The sequence below is a fragment of the Vipera ursinii genome (genome assembly GCF_947247035.1).
Source record: "Vipera ursinii genome assembly, chromosome: 3".
NCBI classification, from domain to species: domain Eukaryota; kingdom Metazoa; phylum Chordata; class Lepidosauria; order Squamata; family Viperidae; genus Vipera; species Vipera ursinii.
The window spans coordinates 42,122,248-42,142,572 of record NC_139516.1 but is presented as its reverse complement, the minus strand read 5'-3'; the positions used below and the strand labels follow the sequence as shown (position 1 = coordinate 42,142,572).

Genomic DNA, 20,325 nt, shown 5'->3' with positions numbered 1-20,325 from the left:
AAAGCCAGCTGGGTGTCTTTGAACCTGTCCCCAGTCCCCAGTTAGATAATGTTTGCCCTTTTAAGTTTAATTTACATTACATAAAAATATAACAAGAGTTTACAAAATGCCATTCAACGTGCACCCTTAGCATCTTATTTACAAAGGAAATAAAGCAAAACCCATAATTTAGAATTTATAATGGAAAACAAGTGTCCACAAGAAATTTTGTTTGTTACTCTTTTCTTAGGAAAGTAGCCCATCCTTGTATCTCAAAAAGCAGCACTTTAGCACAGGTGAAAAGCATTTGAACTTATTTTACCAAACGGGCTTAATAAACTTTATCAGTGAGGATAGAAGATTCCTCTTTTAGTTCCACGATTCTGTGTGTATACTATGTTAGCACTAGAAATATCTTACTGAAATATATTATTTAAAAAATAAATTACATAGCAGGGAACAAGCTTCAAGAATGCAAATACATCCAGCAACTAATAAACTTATGGATCTACACACATAATCACACAGTGTTCTCAGTGTTAAATAATATTAATATTACTATTAAAAGTAGTCTGCCTAAGCTGGGATGCAGGTAAAAATAAAGATAAGAAATACTTTTCCTAAGAGATGTGTCATAGTTCCAAACTGTAGTTCTTGGAACTGCATAAGCACTTAAAAGTCTTACTGGTCAGTTTAGTAACTTAATTGTTTCCATAATTCTGAGCGTAGAATATGGATTTTTTTTGCCTGATGGATTCTTATTTAATGTGTTATACAGATCCTATGTTTAGTATTTATAATGCAAAACAAAGGTTCCAAAAGAGCTTTTCTAGTAGTTATTAAATGTAGCATTTACCAGAAAGTCCTTCCTATTTGTCTAATCTAATTGGGAAATACAGCTTGGTGTCTGTTATTATTTTAAATATTACTGACAATAACTTACTATTCCAACCTTCTAATCTTTCTCCTTGTGCTAGATTATAAGATTCATTAGTTTTTTAAATACTTTTTCAACTTCTTCTAGCCAAATATAGCAAAAACAATCTTGATGTAATCCAGCATTTTATCTCACATCAGACTAAATGGATACAGGACTATTGGGGTGACCTACACACACACGTTTATCTCTGTGTGTGTTGTATGTACGTGGTGCTCAGAACCAGTATTTTTGAAACTGATTTCACACTGACAAAACTGCAGGATGTGCAAGATAAAAATTTCATAGTATACCAACAACAGGTTCCATTGTCCAAATCTGGTTCCTCTGGGGCTTTTTGTATAAAAGCCCCTGTTTTGTTTGTCAGTATTGCTGCTTCCTGTTTTGCATTTATATACATAGGTGTTTGAGTTCTGCTGCTAGCTTCATGGCCATCACTGAAACAGGAGCAATGATTTCTGCCTGCACACTCAACCTTTTGTCTGCTGCTGCCTTCCTGGCTGCTGCTTTAGTGAACCAAGGTGAGAAGTTAACCTCTCTCTGTCAACCCTCTCCCCGCAAATAGTTTTAAAAATAGCTGTGTATTCTGTTCCAGTTCTGATAACTCTTTTTCTTCTGAACTTTGATCCTCACCTCAGAGAAAAGAGCTTGTTGGAAGCTCTGGAGAGGTCGAAGGCAAAGGAATTAAATCTAACTTTGTGCTCAGTTCCTGATATATATAAATTGAAGACAATTACTTAAATACAGTATTTTCTCAAGTTACGACTGACATTTCTCCCCTCGCCTATTTGTATTCACTGGAGTTATGCCTATTGGAACTGGCTTGCAAATTTCAGAAAAATCATTGCATGGCAGATTTTCTCCTTACTAAAAGGTAAAGGTTCCCCCGCACATGCGTGCTAGTCGTTTTCGACTCTAGGGGCCGGTGCTCATCTCCGTTCCAAAGCCGAAGAGCCAGCGCTCGTCCGAGGATGTCTCCGTGGTCACGTGGCTGGCATGACTAGACGCCAAAGGCGCACGGAACGCTGTTACTACTTTCCAGTAATTATCTTGATATTTCCAGCTCAGATCTAATGTCTCTAAATCAAGTGAAGGTTTCTGCTGCATTATTATTCAGATTTTAAACATACAGTACAATTCTGAATTTTGTAGGTACATTCATAGATTTAATAAAATTAAAAAATTTTCCCCTTGAAATATGGCACGGGAGAAATCTAAACTTGAATGGAGGTTGATGATAGTTTTTATTTCCTTTTTTTGCCCAATTGTTAGCTGCAGGGTGAATTTCCTTCCACATTTGTTTCTGTAAACATCCACGTCATATAACCTCAGCACCGGACTGAATTTAAAATGCTATTAGTTTTCCTACAAGCTTTGTTTCCTTTTTACCTCACATATTAGCTTGACTTTAACAACTGGTTTAAAATTAAGAGGGATTCATTTTGTTTTGTTGAATTTAAAGCCTGTCTTTTCCCTAGAATAATGATTCTTGAACAGTGTGAATTCAGGATCCATTTACATGATTAAAATGACTGAGGACCCCCAAAAGCTTTGGTTGATATTGATACTGATTGTATTAGAAATTAAAAATGAGAAATTTGAAATGTAGCTTCTCAGCTCTGGCTATTAGATTAAACTGAGAAATACTGATTATCCTCTGAACTACATGGAAGAGTATGATTGAGAACTGAATCTTGCCAAACAACTAGAAATGGAAGTTGTTTTCCTTCCAATTCACTTTTTGCACAATTCTGTCAGGTTATTTAATAATCATACCTCTTAAAAATATTACCAATACTCATAGTTTTTTCTTCCAGCAAAATAAACTATATACTGTATGCAGTTTCTTATCTCTTTTTTTATCCTCACAACAGTCTGGTGAGAGAAAAAAGTAAAATAATGGCTTGAATCGTCATCTAGCAATCTAGCTACAATGCAACACTGGCTCCAATTAGTCACCTCCAGAGTGACACAGTCCTTCAGGGACCCAGGCCAGAGCCAGGTTTTTCTCTTTTGCAAGGCCAAAAAGTGTGTGTGGGGGGGTGCAGATCTCACCTTGGGGGTGGCAGGATGTTCTAAACTAGGGATCTACAACTCCCAGAATGCTGCCTAGTACTGAGCTGTGAGCCATTCAGAACCAGGCCGCAGAAGCAGTGGCTGAGTGGGTGTGTGCATGCAGGCACGCTCCATTTACACGAGCAGCAGGTGGAGCTGTGCATGTGCACGCTTGCCAGCCACTCGCATGGAACCATCCCTTCCCTCCCCAAAGCCGGAAAGGTTGGGGAACTCTGTTCTAAATGGCAGAGTCCACAGCTCTTCTAGACCCTGCCAGCCAGAATTCATTGACTGACATGGTCTACAGTATACCACTTCTGCTGGTGGGAGGGGTGGGCCATTGAGGTGAGACAGTTCCTCAGACAATCTGGAGCCATGCTATGAAGTGGTGGGATACAGCCAGTTCACACCACTTTGGCAGAATCAGTAGCTAATTTTTTGTTGCCCAGGCCCAGAATGGACTTCTGGAAGTGGCATACAAACAGAGAACCAGTTGTTTGCATATTTGAATCCCACCACTGGCTTTAAAGGTAAGAACAAAGACCTTGAAACTAGCTACCCTTTACAGCTTGATAGCTATAGCCACAGACAATAAAACCTACCGTATTTTCCGGCGTATAAGACGACTGGGGCGTATAAGACGACCCCCCAACTTTTGAGATGATTTTCAAGATTTTTCATCTTATACGCCGGAAAATCAGCGAGCCTGGGAAGGCACGCCGTCCCCTCTCACTGTGGAGGAAGCAGGGCAGGCTGGCGTCTGGCGGGAGCCAGCAGGGCAGTCCTGCGCACGCGCGCGCTCCCCAGCTGTTAAGGAGCACTCCTTAGCAGTCGGGGGAGTGCGCGCGTGTGCAGGACTGCCCTGCCGGCTCCCGCCCGACGCTCTTCCCTCTTGAGGCAGCATTGCTCCCTGGCTCCTAAGGAGTCCTCGGGGATGCTGCCTCAAGAGGGAAGAGCGTCGGGCGGGAGCCGGCAGGACAGTCCTGCGCACGCACACGCTCCCCAGCTGCTAAGGAGTGCTCCTTAACAGCTGGGGAGCACGCGCGTGCGCAAGACTGCCCTACCGGCTCCCGCCAGACCCCAGCCTGCCCTGCTTCCTCCACAGTGAGAGGGAAGTGCTTTTCCGGCGTATAAGACGACTGAGCGTATAAGACGACCCCCCAACTTTTGAGATGATTTTCATGGGTTAAAAAGTCGTCTTATACACCGGAAAATATGGTAGCTATTATTTTTTCTTTAATTAGACTTAACTATTTTTCAATCTTTATAGGATCCTTCAATACATTTTGCTTTCTTTTGCGAAAGTTTGAAACTTCAAATTATGAAACATTCTGGAGAATATGTAATCCCTGCATGTTTTTAAATATCAGCTTTACAATATATATTCATTGCTTAGCATTAAAATTCCGATTTGCTGAAATTATCTTGGCTTACAAACTAAAGGGAACTCTCTAGAAATTGATGTAACATGAAATTGCTTATTCTACAATGACAGAACTTAAATATAATGTAGCCTGGCTTTCTAGAAAAAAGATAACTATTTCTCATAGAAAGTTCCACTCAGTGCAAGAGGTTGTCTTGCCTGAGGCAAAGCTGTCTGAACATTTTTATAAATGCCTTCTTCCATATAAAGAAGTTGTCCAGGCTAGATGCTGAATCTTGGGTGGTAGGCTATGTGCTGGGTAGACGGGGAACTATAGACAGTAGAGAGGACAGACTTGGTGAAGAGAGGAAAGATCCATTTCCAAAGCAATGAACAAATAAACATAAAGTAGAAATTTATAAAAATTCTTTAGGTATCTCCCTCCCTTAATTCATACATAGATAAGAGGGAAAACATTCAGATTTTCAAGATTTCTGTAGACAATGTAAGTGGTGTAAGGCATACATGACATCTGTTTCTTGATTGGGTCCACCTTGTAGGGCAGATGGGAGACAGCAACAGACTAATTTAGATGGCACAGAACAGGTCCATCCTGCAACATTTTGTCTTGCTACTTCCTGCTCCCAAGAGAGATGAAAATGCTCCATGTATGGGAAGGCTAATTTCTAGTTGCCAGTAAACGAGCAAAAATAAATCCGGTTGATCCGTATCCAAACTCAAAAACTTGAATTTCAAGTGGGGTTGTTTTAAATGAAAATGAAAAAAAAGCCCAAAACAATAGTGGCAGTAACACAGTTGCATCTAAGAGGAGGTAAGAAAAGTATGATTCTAGAAAGAGGAATAAGTGGGTCAGTGCAATAGCCTTCACCAGTGTCTTTGGTTTCAAGTGCAGCATATCCAGTATGCCTGGCTATTTTCACAGCTTTTTGTTTCTCTATTTGCCAATGATGTCCTCATTTTCAAAAATGACATAAGGAAAGGTAGTGGTGAAAATGTGCTGGGAGCGGGTGGAAGAGACTGCTTGGATATCCACCATCAAGCCCCTTAACTGCAGAATACAATCACAGACTTTATTAATCAGTTTGAATGCACGGAATTATGGGTTGGAATGCAGAATGTTAAAAACTGATATGATACTCCTTTATTATTAACTTCATTAAGTATTGTCCTAGCGCACCTGGTTGACAAATACACTATCACACCAGGTGGCAAACTCTTTACTGCTTTCGTCGATTTAAAGGCAGCGTTTGACTCAGTCCCTAGGGAACTGCTGTGGTCAAAATTGCTCAAAAGTTCCATTGACAGACGCCTCTTGTTCCTAATTAGATCCTTGTATAATCAGACCTCCAGCCAGGTCAGGTGCGGCTTGCAGGGAGAACTTTCAAATCCCATCCCGATTAAGAGCGGAGTTAGGCAGGGTTGTGTCGTGGCCCCTCTTTTGTTAATTTATTCTTATCTGACCTGGCCTCTTACATTGGTCATATTGAGTCCCATGCCCCAAAGCTGTCAAATATGAAGATTCCGCTTCTCCTTTATGCTGACAATGCGGTCCTTCTATCACTATCAAGGCTCGGTCTGAAAAGATTACTTTCTGCATTTGGGTCCTACTGTGCCGAGAGCTACTTGTCCATTAATTACGACAAATCCAGTATTGGTGTTCTCTAGAGCCCAGAAATTATACAACTGGGCTATCAATGGTAATGCTGTTAGGCAGGTCTTCCACTTTTAAGTATTTAGGTATTCAATTTCAGAACACTGGACTAGACATCGAACCCAGGTGCTGAATTCGGCTTCCTGTAGCCATCAGCAGATCCTAAGATTTTTTTTTACCCAAGAAGGCCAGTTTATCCCTTCTGCTCTGCGTATATACAAAGCCAAAACCTTGGCCCAAACTCTTTACGGAATTCCCATATGGATACGGGGCTTCAAGGATTGTATTGAAAGAACCCAGGCTGTTTTTCTTAGGAAACTTCTGGGTCTCCCTCCCTGTGTTGGCTTTGTCCCGATGTACCTGGAACTGGGCATTTGTTCAATCGAATGCATGGCGTGGATCAACACCTTTAAATGGTGGTTTCGGGTGCTCTTTTCGGCAGTCCCTGGTAGCTACCTCTCCCTGGTGTTTGCTGACTCTCATACCTCTCATTGGGAGAGGGACCTGACGAAGAAATTCCACTTGCTAGGTTTTACGGGGGATGCCTTGGGAGATTATGGCCTCAAGGACGCCCAGTCTAGGGTAGTCCAACAGCTTGTGGACATAGATTTGCAATATTTAAGAGCCAGAGCTAACAAAACCTGCTCCCCTCTGATCTTTTTTTTTAATCCCATTTATATCCCGCCCTTCTCTGAAGACTCAGGGTGGCTTACAATCTAAAGCACAATGTGCTTAGCAATAGCCTTCATTCTATGTATATACCTGCTTTAGGGCTTTCGCCCCCCCCCAAGTGGCATTTTTACAAAGTCAGCTTATTGCCCCCAACAATATGGGTCCTCATTTTACCTACCTCGGAAGGATGGAAGGCTGAGTCAACCTTGAGCCTGGTGGGATGCGAACCTGCACTAATTGCCAATCTAATAATTATGGACTGAGGATGGCTTCATAGTTCTACACTCTAACCATCCCCAAATATAGAAGAGTCTTCTCCCTAGCCCGTTTCAATGTCTTGCCCTCAGCACTACTCGACGGGCAATTTAAGAGGCTCCCGATTAGCAAGCGACTATGCCCCTGTGATAGCGCTGAGGTTGAAACTGTGGAGCATGTCTTTTTATACTGCCCTATGTATAATGCAGGCAGAACTAAATTACTGTGTCTCCTTGAAATAGACCCTTCTGGTCCCAATGCTAGTAATTTCGTCTTATATTGTCTACGGCAGACATGTCAAACACAAGGCCTGGGGGCCAGATGCGGCCCGCAAAGTGGTTTCATGTGGCCCGTGAAGCCATCCTGGAAACAGTGAGGGAACGGCCCCCACTGCCTTGGCCCTGGCCCAGAGACCCTCCTTCTGCCAGAGACCCTCAGATCTGTCCCACTCCTGCCTGGGCCCCCATAGGCACCCTTGATGCCAATGATGTAGAGCTGGCCACACCCACCCAGTAGGCCATACGCACTCTAGCCATGCCCACTCAGTAGGCCACGCCCACCCTGGTCATACCCACCCGGCCCCCTGAGGGCAACTGCAATGCTGATGCGGCCCTCAATGAAATTGAGTTTGACACCCCTGGTATAGGGGATGGCTTCTCATAAATCACTTCTCAGGTTTCTAAATTTCTTTTTAGAGCTGTAACTATTAGAGGAGAACATTGTAATTCCCTTCAACCAAGGCTTCTGGTGTCCAATTGTCTATGATTTTACTTTCCCCATGTTTTTCTTTTGTTGCACTTGTACTTTGGTCTGTGACCGCAAATAAATATATAATCTGCTAAAACTTCATTAAGTATGATGTCTTTGGACCTTTTGAAGCTTTTTTCACAAAATATTCCCATAACTGTATATTTGATGAACCTCTCATGGCATCTCTCATCTGCTGATAGTTTGTCTTGAAAGAATCTCCTAAATCCATATTTGAAGTGAAAAGGAAGTAGGGAAGCAAAAGTTCTGGGAAGATGGGCTGGTGGGCAAGCACATGGATCATGCAAAAGAAGAAGGAGGCAAGGGTACACAAGATTTACCATATTTGACTCATATGCCCATTTCAGATCTTGTTTCCACTGAACCCCAGAACAACTGAAATCCAGGTTTTAAAAAGTTCTGCTGAACTGCAAACCACCCAGGATGGTTTGGGAGAACTGAGGCAAGGTGTTTTTGCTTTGAAACATCCATATTTTTGTTTCATGTACATTTTAGATCTGTTTACTTCTGCCTGGGCCAGTCCTGACCATCCAAATACACATATAGCAAAGGGAAAACAATATGAGAGAACTTCTAGGAGGAAGTCATGACAATTCAAGATTCATATTTCTTATTGGATATATTATTTATCAGTTTATCCACTCCTATATAGAATGGAGAAAGTAGACACAATCTGCAATCCTGGTATGTAATCTCCCAAACATGCAGGCATATTTATGACTCTGATGAAGGAAAATATTTGTAGCTCAGGGTTGAAATGAAGGGTACTTGTTGCTCTCTGAATGTGGTTGTTTTCTTGCAGATGTTTTATTACACAAACTAGATAACATCAGTGATATTACTTAGTTTGGTTAATGAAATGTCTGCAAGAAAACAACCAAGCTCAGACATTGGCGAGGATCCCTCATATTTATGACTAAAAAGAACTAGACAAGGTTTTTCAAATGCATGGGTATACAATGGCGCGTGCACACACACACACACACACACACATACACACACACACACACTTTCTAACAAGGTACTGTAACCAACTGGGGAAGGGAATTTGAAATGGACTAAGGAGCTGTCAGGAAGTGTTTTGAATGGAAAAGAGAAAATAAAAAAGCTTAGTAAGCAAAGATGGTCTTAAGCAGTCTGGGATTGATGAACAGAAAGACTTCATAACAATAGATCACTTTGTCTGACCCAGATTTCTGGAAGAACAAGACATGAAAACAGAAGATAATGCTTCCCTTAGCACAAGAATTTGCCAGCTCACATCTTATGCCCTTGATTCAAATAATAGTTTACTATATTTAAAGTAGAAGCCAAATAAAGAGAATGGGGACTAAAGTTGAATGCAATGCAACTTGCACTTCTATTGAAAAGAACCAGTCTTTTAAAGAAACAAATGTTTTCTGTATTGGGTACTTTAAGAATATTTTTTTTAAAAATCAAACTAATTCACAAGATGTTAGTATATTGTCTTTTGATCAGTCCTAAGAAATCCCCCCCACACACACATACTCACAACCCCTTTTGTTATGTACTGCCCTTTTTGTTAACAACTGCTTTCCATGAAACATTATCTACATTATTCTCTTGAATAAAATTCACACTTATCCTTAAATTTTTATTTGTTAAAGGGAAAGAGGCTTTTTTAAATTAAAAGTTGACATTCAGGGAAGGGTCTAGAAACTTTCTGGAATAAATCAGCAGGATTCAGCCGGTTCACACCACTTCAGCAGAGCCAGTAGCTATTTTTTTGTTGCCCAGGCCCAGAATGGACTTCTGGAAAAGGCATCCACACAGAGAACTGGTTGTTCACATATTTGAATCCAACCACTGATCGTATTCTCTTATATTCCAAGGTAGGGAGAGCCACCTCCAGATCATAGGGGAAGAAATGGAAAGTAAATTGAAAATTGAATCTGGCAAATTTCATTGCTGTCTTCTTTTTTTTTACCATTAGACAGCTGTGACTACCCTCCTAGGTTAGTTTCTGCTGCGTTAATGGATGAATATAAAGAAAAAGATTTCTTTCCTGTTGGATCAACAGTGAAATACAAGTGTCGGCCAGGTTACATGAAAACCTCTAGGCTGTATTATTCTATTACATGTAATAGAAACCAGCAGTGGTCAAACGTTCGGGAGCCCTGTAAACGTAAGTCTTTTTATATTCTTATTACACAAATTCTGTAAATGTATGTAAGGGAATAGATTTTTCTGCTAAATTCAGGTAGAAACCTTGAAACAGTTTTATACATTTTGTGCTACAATGTACACTTCCTCCTGTTTTTCTATTAGGAAAAACATGTGGACATCCAGGAGAACCAGAAGGTGGCAGATTGATTGTAACAGGCGATTTTGACTTAGGATCCACTGCAAATTACCAGTGTAATGAAGGGTAAGATTCAGGGAATCCAACATAATTTCCAGTGATGAGATTCTTCTTTCTTTCTTCCCCCTTTGAACAGTGTAAACTGAAATTGTTTGGTAAGAACTCTTCTGGCTGGAATGGAGGAAATCTCACTTTCCTCACCAGTCAATGGGCAAGGCCTGTGCTTCAATGAAAAAGGAGCAGAGATATAAAATTTCTGGAAATTTTGAACCCATGAGAAAAAAACCATTTTTTCCCCTGATTTTTTTCCAGGAAAAAAAAAATATAAATTTTGGAAAAATTGTGGAGTAAGTTTACAAATTGAGTGAAATGCAATGTATATAAAAGTATTATTCTTGCAATAAAACAGGTAGCCACCTCCCTTTTTCTCGAAAGCTGCAAAAAAAGGAAGAAACTATCATCATGCAAATTAAACTGCAGCTTTTTCCCTGCAGTGCCCTCTTGTGGCAAAAATGCATATTTCTCTTGTTTGGGAACCACATTAAGAAGTATACAGTTACTTGAATTGTATTCCAAGATTTGCTTGTCTTCAGCTAAGACACGGGTCAGCAACCCGCGGCTCCCAGCCGCCCGGTGCACGCACACCTCTTCGAACGGGCAGTGGTGCGCACGCACCTCTCCAAATGGAGAGTGGTACCGCCAGTTTGGAGAGGTGTGCACGCACCTCTCTGAATGGGCGGAGGTGCGCGTGCACTTCTCCAAACCTTTGGAGAGGTGTGCGCACACCTCCGCCCGAACAGGCAGTGGTGCCGCTCGTTGGGAAAGCTGCCATGGCCCGTTTCCCAACAAGCGGCGCCACTGTCTGTTCTGAGAGGTGCACGCGCACCTCTCTGAACGAGCGGAGTTTCCGCGCGCACCTCTCCAAACCTTTGGAGAGGTGCACGCACACCTCCACACGAACGGGCAGCGGCGCCGCTCTTTGGGAAAGCTTCTGCGGCACGTTTGCAGGCTGCCGAAGGCGGCAGCTCTGCAAACGGGCCGCGGCAGCTTTTCCAACAAGCGGCGCCGCTGCCCGTTCCGAGAGGTGCGCGCGCACCTCTCGGAACGGGCAGTGGCGCCGCTTGTTGGGAAAGCTGCCGCAGCCCGTTTGCAAAGCTGCCGCCTTCCTCCGAAGGCGGTAGCTCTGCAAACGGGCCGTCGCCATCGCACAACCGGTTCCATCATACATTTAAAAAATGGCAACCGCGCACATCCACGCATGCGCAAGAAAAAACGTTTTGCGCATGTGCAAAATGTTTTTTGCGCATGCATGTGCATGGACGCACGCACACAGCTCCCACTTTTTTGTTTGTGTGATGGAACCGGTTCCCAGTGGCTCTTTTCCTTTTTTAGGTTGCCGACCCCTGAGCTAAGAGAACTTGCAATAATTTTAGACTTAACAAAAAGTCTCAGAAATATTTCATTAAGCTCTTCATGTTATATAATGAAATGAAAAAGAACATATTTCACACTCCTTTTTTCCAGTTTTTCTGAAAAAAAAAAAAGCTTTACAAAACTGGAAAAAAAACCTGTTTTTTCCCATTTTTCCAGTTTTTTCCCCCCACGCCTTCCCATCTCTGGGAAGGAGCAGTACTGGCCAGGTTGGGAGTCTTCAACCTGCTGCTTTATTTTTGCGTCTTTTTCTTTTGATCTAAGTTTGCTAAAGCAAAAGCATCAGCAAAAATTAGGACTAAGCTGAAAGAAAAGGAAGGACAATTGTCCGATTCACAGATTACATCATGAAAAGTGGAGTAAGAAATTTTTCTTTCCATTATGTGATTTTAAACATACAAAATTTTTGCCAAAATAAGACTTAGCAATCATGGAAACTAATTTCTCCTGTACATTGCTATTTTGCTATCTAGCAATCTGTCTCTAATAATTCACAAATATCCTGTCTACACATATGAATGCACATAAATATTGACTGACACTACATGAATAAAAAAGCATGGGATGAATGAATACTAAAATACTTTATGAGACCTTTAGTCATAGATTATTTATGCCTGCATTTTACTCAGACCGGAAGGCCACCTTGGAACTGAAACAACTCATTTTGAACTACAGTCAACAAATGGATCTAAAATATTCATTTGATCCCAACCATCTAAAGTCTGCATCCTTAAAAAACAAAACAAAAGGGTGATGTGCTATTTCTTCTGTCTTGACATAGGTATAGGCTGATTGGCCAGTCTACCAGACAGTGTAAAGTATCAAATAATAAAATGGAATGGACTGATCAAGTTCCCTATTGTGAGAGTAAGTAGTACTATGTATATAGATAATATATAAAAATATTTTTATTCTTTCGTGCCAATGTATGTCCAGAAGAAAATGAACAAATGAATTAATTGAAAAGTAATTAAATTGAAAGGTATATATATTCAGCTAAAAAGACATAAAATATTCTTCTTAGTTCTTGACTTTTACATTCTTTCTAGATATTCCATGTTTGCCACCACCAAATATTCCCCATGGCAAGCACAATGGAATGAATTTGAAAGAGTTCTACTATGGGACAGCTGTAATGTATACCTGTGATAAAGGCTACCCCCTTATTGGAAATGCCTCTATTTACTGTACATCTAAGGATGGGTTAAATGGAGAATGGAGTGGCCGTGCATATTGTGGAGGTAGGTTTTCCTGCTCCAATCCTTGGTTCTTGTATTCCTTTTCAAGCAAGGAACATCAGCTGCTAACTGGAAACATTTAAGATGATTTCTTCAAACATTTCCTTGGGCACCTCACACTGACAAATTAATTACCTTTATTCCTTAGCTACCCAAACTGAACTAATCAGGCCTGACACTTTTACAGAGTGATTCCAGTTCTTCTTCTAATGTGCTTCTGATATATGTTTCATTTTTCAGTGACACATTGTCCATCTCCTCAGATCAAGAATGGAAGGATTGTGGCTGGAGTTTCCAGCATCTACAAATATAAACAGAAAGTTAGCTTTGAGTGCATTGGAGGGCACAATATGGTTGGCTCCAGAGTGATCCATTGCCAAATGGATGGTACATGGAATCCCCCCATTCCTGCCTGTGAATCTGGTAAGGATGGATCTGGATTTTCTATTTTTTGAACAATATTAAACGTCTGTTCTTTTTTGACTGTGCATTCTGCTAGATACTGGGTTCGTTGCTTCAATGACGAGACGAGGCAAGTGAGTTCAGCAAAGATCATTGTTTATCTGCTTGCAGGAACTGAACTGAGAAACAGGGCTGCGAATGCAGCAATTTATACCCTGGCCTCTAGGTGGCGGCCAATAGGTTTAAAACAACCTATTGCCACCCTAGAGGAAGCCAATGGTGGCACTGGAGACGGGTTGTCTGAGGAGTTGGGAGCTGTTAGCCAGCTTCCCTGCTTAAGCAACCTTCCAGCAATTAACCCACGTGATATTCCTTTAGCAAGACAAAACCAATACATTGCACATTCCACTTTCCTTCATTCTCAGTCAGTGGAAACTATGTTGCTTGCAGTTGGGCCTAGAGAACAACTAGTATCTTACTTTTCCCCCTGATGTATCATCTCAGAGTATATTCTTAATTTGATTTTCTTCCCAATCTTCTCTCTTCTTCGTTTAGGGAGGCAATGCCCACCACCCCCAGACATTCAAAATGGGATTCGCAGCAACCAGGAAACAGGAGTATTTCCCAGTGGAATGCTTGTGAAATACACTTGCAATCCTGGCTATGATCTGATTGGAGAGGCAACTCTTCATTGCACAAACGCTGGCAGATGGTCTTCTCCTGCTCCTAACTGTGAAGGTACCTTTTGTGACCACAACATTTTTTTCTGTAAGCTCTTAAAGGAATGAAATCCAGAAACAGGATCACTCTTCAGGTGGATTCCCACTTCATTACTGAATGAAATGTTTCTAAAGAAATTCTTATCTGAAGGCTGCTTTAAAACCTGCTGAAGCATCAGTTCTAGCAAAATTTAGTTAAAGTCCAGAATTTTCTAACTATTGATTTGAGGGTTCACTGAAGAAATATTGAAAAGGTATTAACTCCTGAGGAAAAAAACCCTTTCCTAGTGGCCATTCCTTTTGGGGGGATCTCTAGTGTTCACCTGAAAATAGTTGCAGTGAGCTGTGAATAGTTTTGGAATATTTTATTAGGACTGATGTGTGAATTTAACTTTGGAAAAATCACAGATTTGGTTTGTTTCTTCCTGCCTGGGAAAATTACATATAATCTGAAGCACTATAAATAGTCACCTAGCCTATTAGCGGAGATATGAAGGGAACGTTTCATGCAAAGATGGGCATGATAAAGGAACAAAATGGCAGGGACCTAACAGAGGCAGAAGAGATTAAGAAGAAGTGGCAAAACTACACAGAGGAACTATACAAGAATGAGCTTAACGTCCCAGATAATCATGATTTGGTGGTCACTGACCTCAAGCCAGACATCCTAGAATTTGAAGTGAAGTGGGCCTTAGGAAAGCTGAGCAACAACAAAGCTAGTGGAGAGGACAGTATTCCAGCTGAGCTATTCAAAATCTTAAAAGACGATGCAGTAAAAGTGCTACACTCAATTTGCAGGCAAATTTGGAAAACTCAACAGTGGCCACAGGATTGGAAAAGGGCAGTTTACATTACAATTCCAAAGAAAGGCAATGCCAAAGAATGTTCAAACTATCGCACCATTGCACTTATTTCACATGCTAGTAAAGTTATGCTTAAAATTCTACAAGCTAGACTCCAGCAGTATTAGGATCGAGAACTACCAGAAGTACAGGCAGGATTTCGAAGAGGCAGAGGAACTAGAGATCAAATTGCCAACAAATGCTAGATAATGGAGAAAGCTATGCTAAAGCCTTTGATTGTGTGGATCACAACAAATTGTGGTAAATTCTTAAAGAGATGGAAGTACCAGACCATCTTATTTGTCTCTTGAGAAACCTGTATGTAGGTCAAGAAGCAACAGTGAGAACTGGACACAGAACCACTGATTGGTTAAAAAAACAGAGACATCGCCCTGCCAACAAAAGTGTGTATAGTCAAGGCTATGGTTTTCCCAGTTGCAATGTATGGCTGTGAAAGTTGGACCATAAGAAAGGCTGAGCACCAAAGAATTGAGGCCTTTGGTGCTGGAGAAGACTCCTGCAAGCACCCCAGACTGCAAGGTGATCAAACCGGTCAGTTCTAGGGGAGATCAATCCTGACTGCTCTTTAAAAGGCCAGATCCTGAAGCTAAAACTCAAATACTTTGGCCACCTAATGAGAAGGAAGGACTCACTGGAGAAGAGCCTAATGCTGGGAAAGATTGAGGGCAATAGAAGAAGGGGAGGACAGAGAATGAGGTGGCTGGATGGAGTCACTGAAGCAGTAGGCGTGAGCTTAAATGGACTTCAGAAGATGGTAGAGGACAGGAAGGCCTGGAGGAACGTTGTCCATAGGCTCACGATGGGTCGGACATGACTTTGCAACTAACAACAAGCCTATTAGCAAACTGCACAGGAATTAATGTACAATATAGGACCTCCACTGTTGGTGAGGCAGATTGCTTTTACTTTTATACTCCTGAGATAAATTTCATTGCTAGTCAGAAGAGGTAAAGGGAGACAGGAGAATTTAATACTCTCCTTCCATACACATTGTTTTCTCTACTAAGATAAAATAAGGATAATAAAGTGCTGTAGGCAATATGCTGTCTGACCTTAGCTGTCAAGGGACATGTTGGGTAGTTAGAAGAGGAAGAGAGGACCATTAGTATATTTGGGTGACAACATGTGAGAGGTTTCATGTTCTACTGCATTCATTTCTTTAGCAGTCTTTGTGTTTGCAGCTATTCCTTAGTTGCTTGGGAGTTCTTGTCCATCAACAAGCAGATGAAAGTTTCTTTTTACTAAGTTTATCATCTGTTCAGCAGATTATATTTCCAAATCAAAGGTGTGGTTCTTCATGCTGGAAGAGGAATGTTTGGAAATTGTGTTCCATAAAAAGGAAGAATGCCATCAGTTCTCAAGGAGGCCATTATTTACATAGAGCTAGACTAAGTTTTACTACTGCTCTTTCATTTTCAGTTCTATGTTGTATGAATCCAGAGAATTATTAGATCCAAAGAAGTTTATCAACCCATAAGTTTATCCTACTGCGGCGTCTCAGGGGGTTGGGAGTGGGAGGCACTGTTTTGCGGTGGTTCTCCTCCTACCTCCTGGGCCGCTCGCAGTCGGTGTTGATGGGAGGGCAGAGGTCCGCCCTGAGATCTCTCATTTGTGGAGTCCCTCAGGGGTCGGTCCTCTCTCCCCTCCTGTTCAACATCTACATGAAACCGCTGGGTGAGCTCATTCGTGGTTTTGGGGTGGGGTATCATCAGTACGCTGATGATACCCAACTTTTTCTTTCCACCCTGAACCAACCCAGTGATGCACTCGACGTGATGTCCCGTTGCCTGGAGGCGGTCCGGGTCTGGATGGGGAGAAACAGGCTTCGTCTCAACCCTGCCAAGACTGAGTGGCTGTGCATACCGGCATCTCGGGTTAACCAGGTTGTTCCATCACTAATGATGGGGGTGAGGTGTTACCCCCCGTTGATAGGGCTCACAACTTGGGCATCCTCTTGGATTCACGGCTCAATTTCGAAGACCATATAGGAGCCGTGACCAGGGGGCTTTTGCCCAGCTTCGTCTGGTGCGCCAGTTGAGGCCCTATCTGGACCGAGATGCCCTACGCACAGTCACCCATGCGCTCGTGACCTCCTGGCTATACTACTGCAATGCTCTCTACATGGGGCTGCCCTTGAGGACCACGTGGAGGCTTCAACTGGTGCAGAATGCAGTCGCGCGAGTTGTTATGGGAGTTTCCCGATACTCCCGTGTAACACCTCTTCTCCGTGAGCTGCATTGGCTTCCGGTTGCCCTCCGGGTGAGATTCAAGGTGCTGGTAATGACCTATTAAGCTCTAAATGGCTTGGGTCCGGATTATCTAAGGGAACACCTGCTGCCGGCATCAACTTCCCATCATCCTGTGCGCTCCCACAGGGAGGGCCTTCTCAGGGTGCTGGCGGCTAAGGAGTGCCGGCGGGTGATCCCCAGGGGGAGGGCATTCTCTGTGGGCACGCCTGCCCTTTGGAATGATTTACCAGTGGAACTTCGGACCACCCCCGATCTGCGTTCATTTCGCCGGGACCTGAAAACCTGGTTTTTTAATCTATCAGGCCTGGACTGAATGGGTTTTATCTTTTAATATTGTTTTAATTGTTGGGCTTAAGTAATTTAATCTATGTTAATTCTATACTATTTTTATATTGTATTTTATGCTGCCCTGTAAACCGCCCTGAGTCCTTCGGGAATAGGGCGGTATAAAAATTTAATTAAATAAATAATAAATAAAATATTAACAATGATCCTTGAATGTGATTTTGGCTATACTCTATAAGGCAATCATACAATTCAGTGCCAACATAACATGTGGGATTTTCCAGCATCCATCTGTCAGTGACATGTAGTGAAGCTGGATTTCATCAATGCCTCTCGTAAGTAGAAAATTTAATTAGTTCCCATCCTATCTCCCTCCCATCCCTGTGCCTGCCAGTTTCTTCTATGAACACTAAATTTGAAAGAAGCCTTTCTTGAGTATTTTCTTATTAAGTAACAGCATGCTATTTTGAGAACAGAATGTTGATGCCCATTCACTCTGTTTATTTATTCATTCAATTTATATAGCAACCCATCTCACCAAACAAGTAACTCTGGGCAGCATGCAACAAAACTAAGCACCCAATAAAAACCTGAATACCACTATAAAACCATAAAAAGACTGTAAAAACAGAGCAAGAACAAAGAAGAAGCATACAAAGGGATTTTAATAAGAATGGAACATATTAGTTCTCCTATTCTCCAGGGGTGCCAGGTCTGCTGGCATAATCAGATCTTAAGGAACCTTCAGAAGCTCAGGTCTCACCTTAGTGGGGAGAAGATTCATCACAGCCGAAAAGGCCCACTGCCTCAGGGCTGCCAAATGTAGCTCCCTGGCCAACAGAACCCATAACATACTGTCTTTGCTGGATCTAATGGGATGGGCAGATGGATTTGAGGAGAAATGGTTTCTCGAGCACCCCAGTCCTATTCCATGAAGGGCTTTCAACATGAACACCAGCTACTTAAATTAGAACCAGAAGCAAACGAGTAACCAATGCAGCTTGCAAAGCCGAGGTATAATGTGTGTTCTATGGGAACATTCATAACTGCTTATGTTGCTCCATTTTGTACCAGCTTAAGTTTCTGGATAGTCTTCAAGGATAGCCCCAGCTAGAGTACGTTGCACTAATACAAACAGGAGGTGACCATGAGCAGTGTTCCTCAATCTGGAAATGGGCACAATTTGCACAGAAAATGAAGTTGTGCAAAGGCCGTCTTAGCTGCAGCTGCCACCTGTTCATTAAGCAGGAGTCATGAATGCAGGGGGAATCACCAAACTGAAAGGATGCTTTCGAACATTTCACAATCACTTTTTGAGGAAGAATTTCTCAATCTTGAAAGAAATGTATCAGCCCAAAGTACATTCTTAATCTCTTTTTCTTCCCAATCTTCTCCCTTTTTCTTCTAGTGGTGCAATGCCAGACACCCCCAGACATTCAAAATGGGACTCGCAGCAACCAGGAAACAGCAGTATTCCCCAGTGGAATGTTTGTGAAATATACATGCAATCCAGGGTATGCTCTGATTGGAGAGGCAACTATACAATGTATGGATAATGGCACGTGGTCTTCTCCTGCCCCTAATTGTGAAGGTACATTTCGTGACCACAGCATTTTGTACATTGGCTCTTGAAGTGCTGAGGTATTTTTTTAAGTGAAGGAATTTAATCAGAAGTTGAACCACAAAATCTAACAATAAACACTGAGTTCATTTTTTCTTTCTTTTTTCTTTTTTTAAATCAGGAGGTAACTGTGCCACCCCCATTAGGTTAGAGTTTGCAGAGCTCAGTGATGAGTACAAGAAAATGAATTCTTTTCCTGTTGGGTCATTGGTGCAATACAAATGCAACCCAGGTTATGTTAAGCACCCTCGAATGAATGCCTCTTCTATATGTATCAGGAATCAAGTGTGGTCAGAAGTTCAAGAATTTTGTAAAAGTGAGTTTCTTTTTATATTTTTTAAAATAGGTGCAAATATTCTTCATTTTTTTGAATGTATTGTGAAATATTCATATGATATATAGATATAAAGTTAAGTTTTGAATGTCTTGGCATAAGAAAGATACATTTTTTCTTTTTTTTTCTAGAAAAATCATGTGGACATCCAGGAGAACCGGAAAATGGTAGGCTTATTGTATCAGGAGATTTTCTGTTTGGTTCTACATTAAGTTATATTTGTGAGGAAGGGTAGGTATACACAAAACTCGTATTGTTTTCATATATTTTGCAATAAGACTGGTGGATGGAAATTTACATCCTGATTTTTCAGAAGAATGGATTTTGAGCTACGATGATTATAATGGTCAACTGAGCAGACATATTTCCAAAGTAGATTTGTGCATCAGACAAAGAATGTGGTGCCTTTTTATATGCTTCTGCACGCGCATGCATACTACTATCCTAGTTCAAAAAGTGTTGCTGTGATGAAGAACAAGGTGGCGCTTCTCTGCTTATGTATAAAAGCTGACTGAACAAAACAAAAGCTTGTAGTGAGACTAATAGGAGGAAATAGCCAAAATATGGTTTGCATTGGCCATAGTGTATTGCCCAAGCCCAGAAGCAAGTGGTTTGTTTGATAGAATATGGCTTGGTGCAAAGCATGAACCCACTGAAAGTGTTGTAGGTTGCACACTTTCACCCTGAGGATCATTACGGACTTTTGTAAAACTTAATACAGGCAGATAGGATTGCACTTAGTGTGAAATCATATCACAAATCTACTGATTCATTCCTCCAATTTATTTCTCATCTCTATTAGATGTGATTAATGTAAGTAGTTTTTTTTTATTGCAGGTGGTCTTTGGCTTGCAACCATTCATTTGTAACTTTTTTTGACATTACAACAGCACTGAAGAAAGTGACTTATGACCGTTTTTCACACAGGTGTTGCAGCATCCCCATAGCCATGTGATCAAAATGTGGATGCTTGGCAACTGTTTTCTATTTATGATGGCTGCAGTGTCCTAGGTCAAGTGATAATTTTTTGTGATCTTCTGCCAAGCAAATCAATGAAGAAGCCGGTTTCACTTAACAACCCTGTTAGTAACTTAACAACAGCAGTGATTTACTTAACAACTATGGCAAGAATTTAAGTGCACAATCACTTAAATAT

At 41.6% G+C, this 20,325-nt stretch overlaps 1 protein-coding gene across 1 annotated transcript; it reads left to right on the top strand.

The window, feature by feature from the left end:
* Positions 1–1,343: 1,343 nt before the first annotated feature.
* Positions 1,344–19,435, top strand: LOC310638840 (membrane cofactor protein-like; the record flags this gene model as incomplete). Its single annotated transcript, XM_083360200.1, has 9 exons — positions 1,344–1,437; positions 9,656–9,847; positions 9,991–10,090; positions 12,240–12,325; positions 12,508–12,699; positions 12,937–13,119; positions 18,623–18,805; positions 18,957–19,151; positions 19,301–19,435. 9 exons carry the CDS (start codon positions 1,344–1,346, stop codon positions 19,402–19,404), a joined length of 1,329 nt encoding a protein of 442 aa, XP_083216326.1. The 3' UTR covers positions 19,405–19,435.
* Between the last annotated feature and the right edge of the window lie 890 nt (positions 19,436–20,325).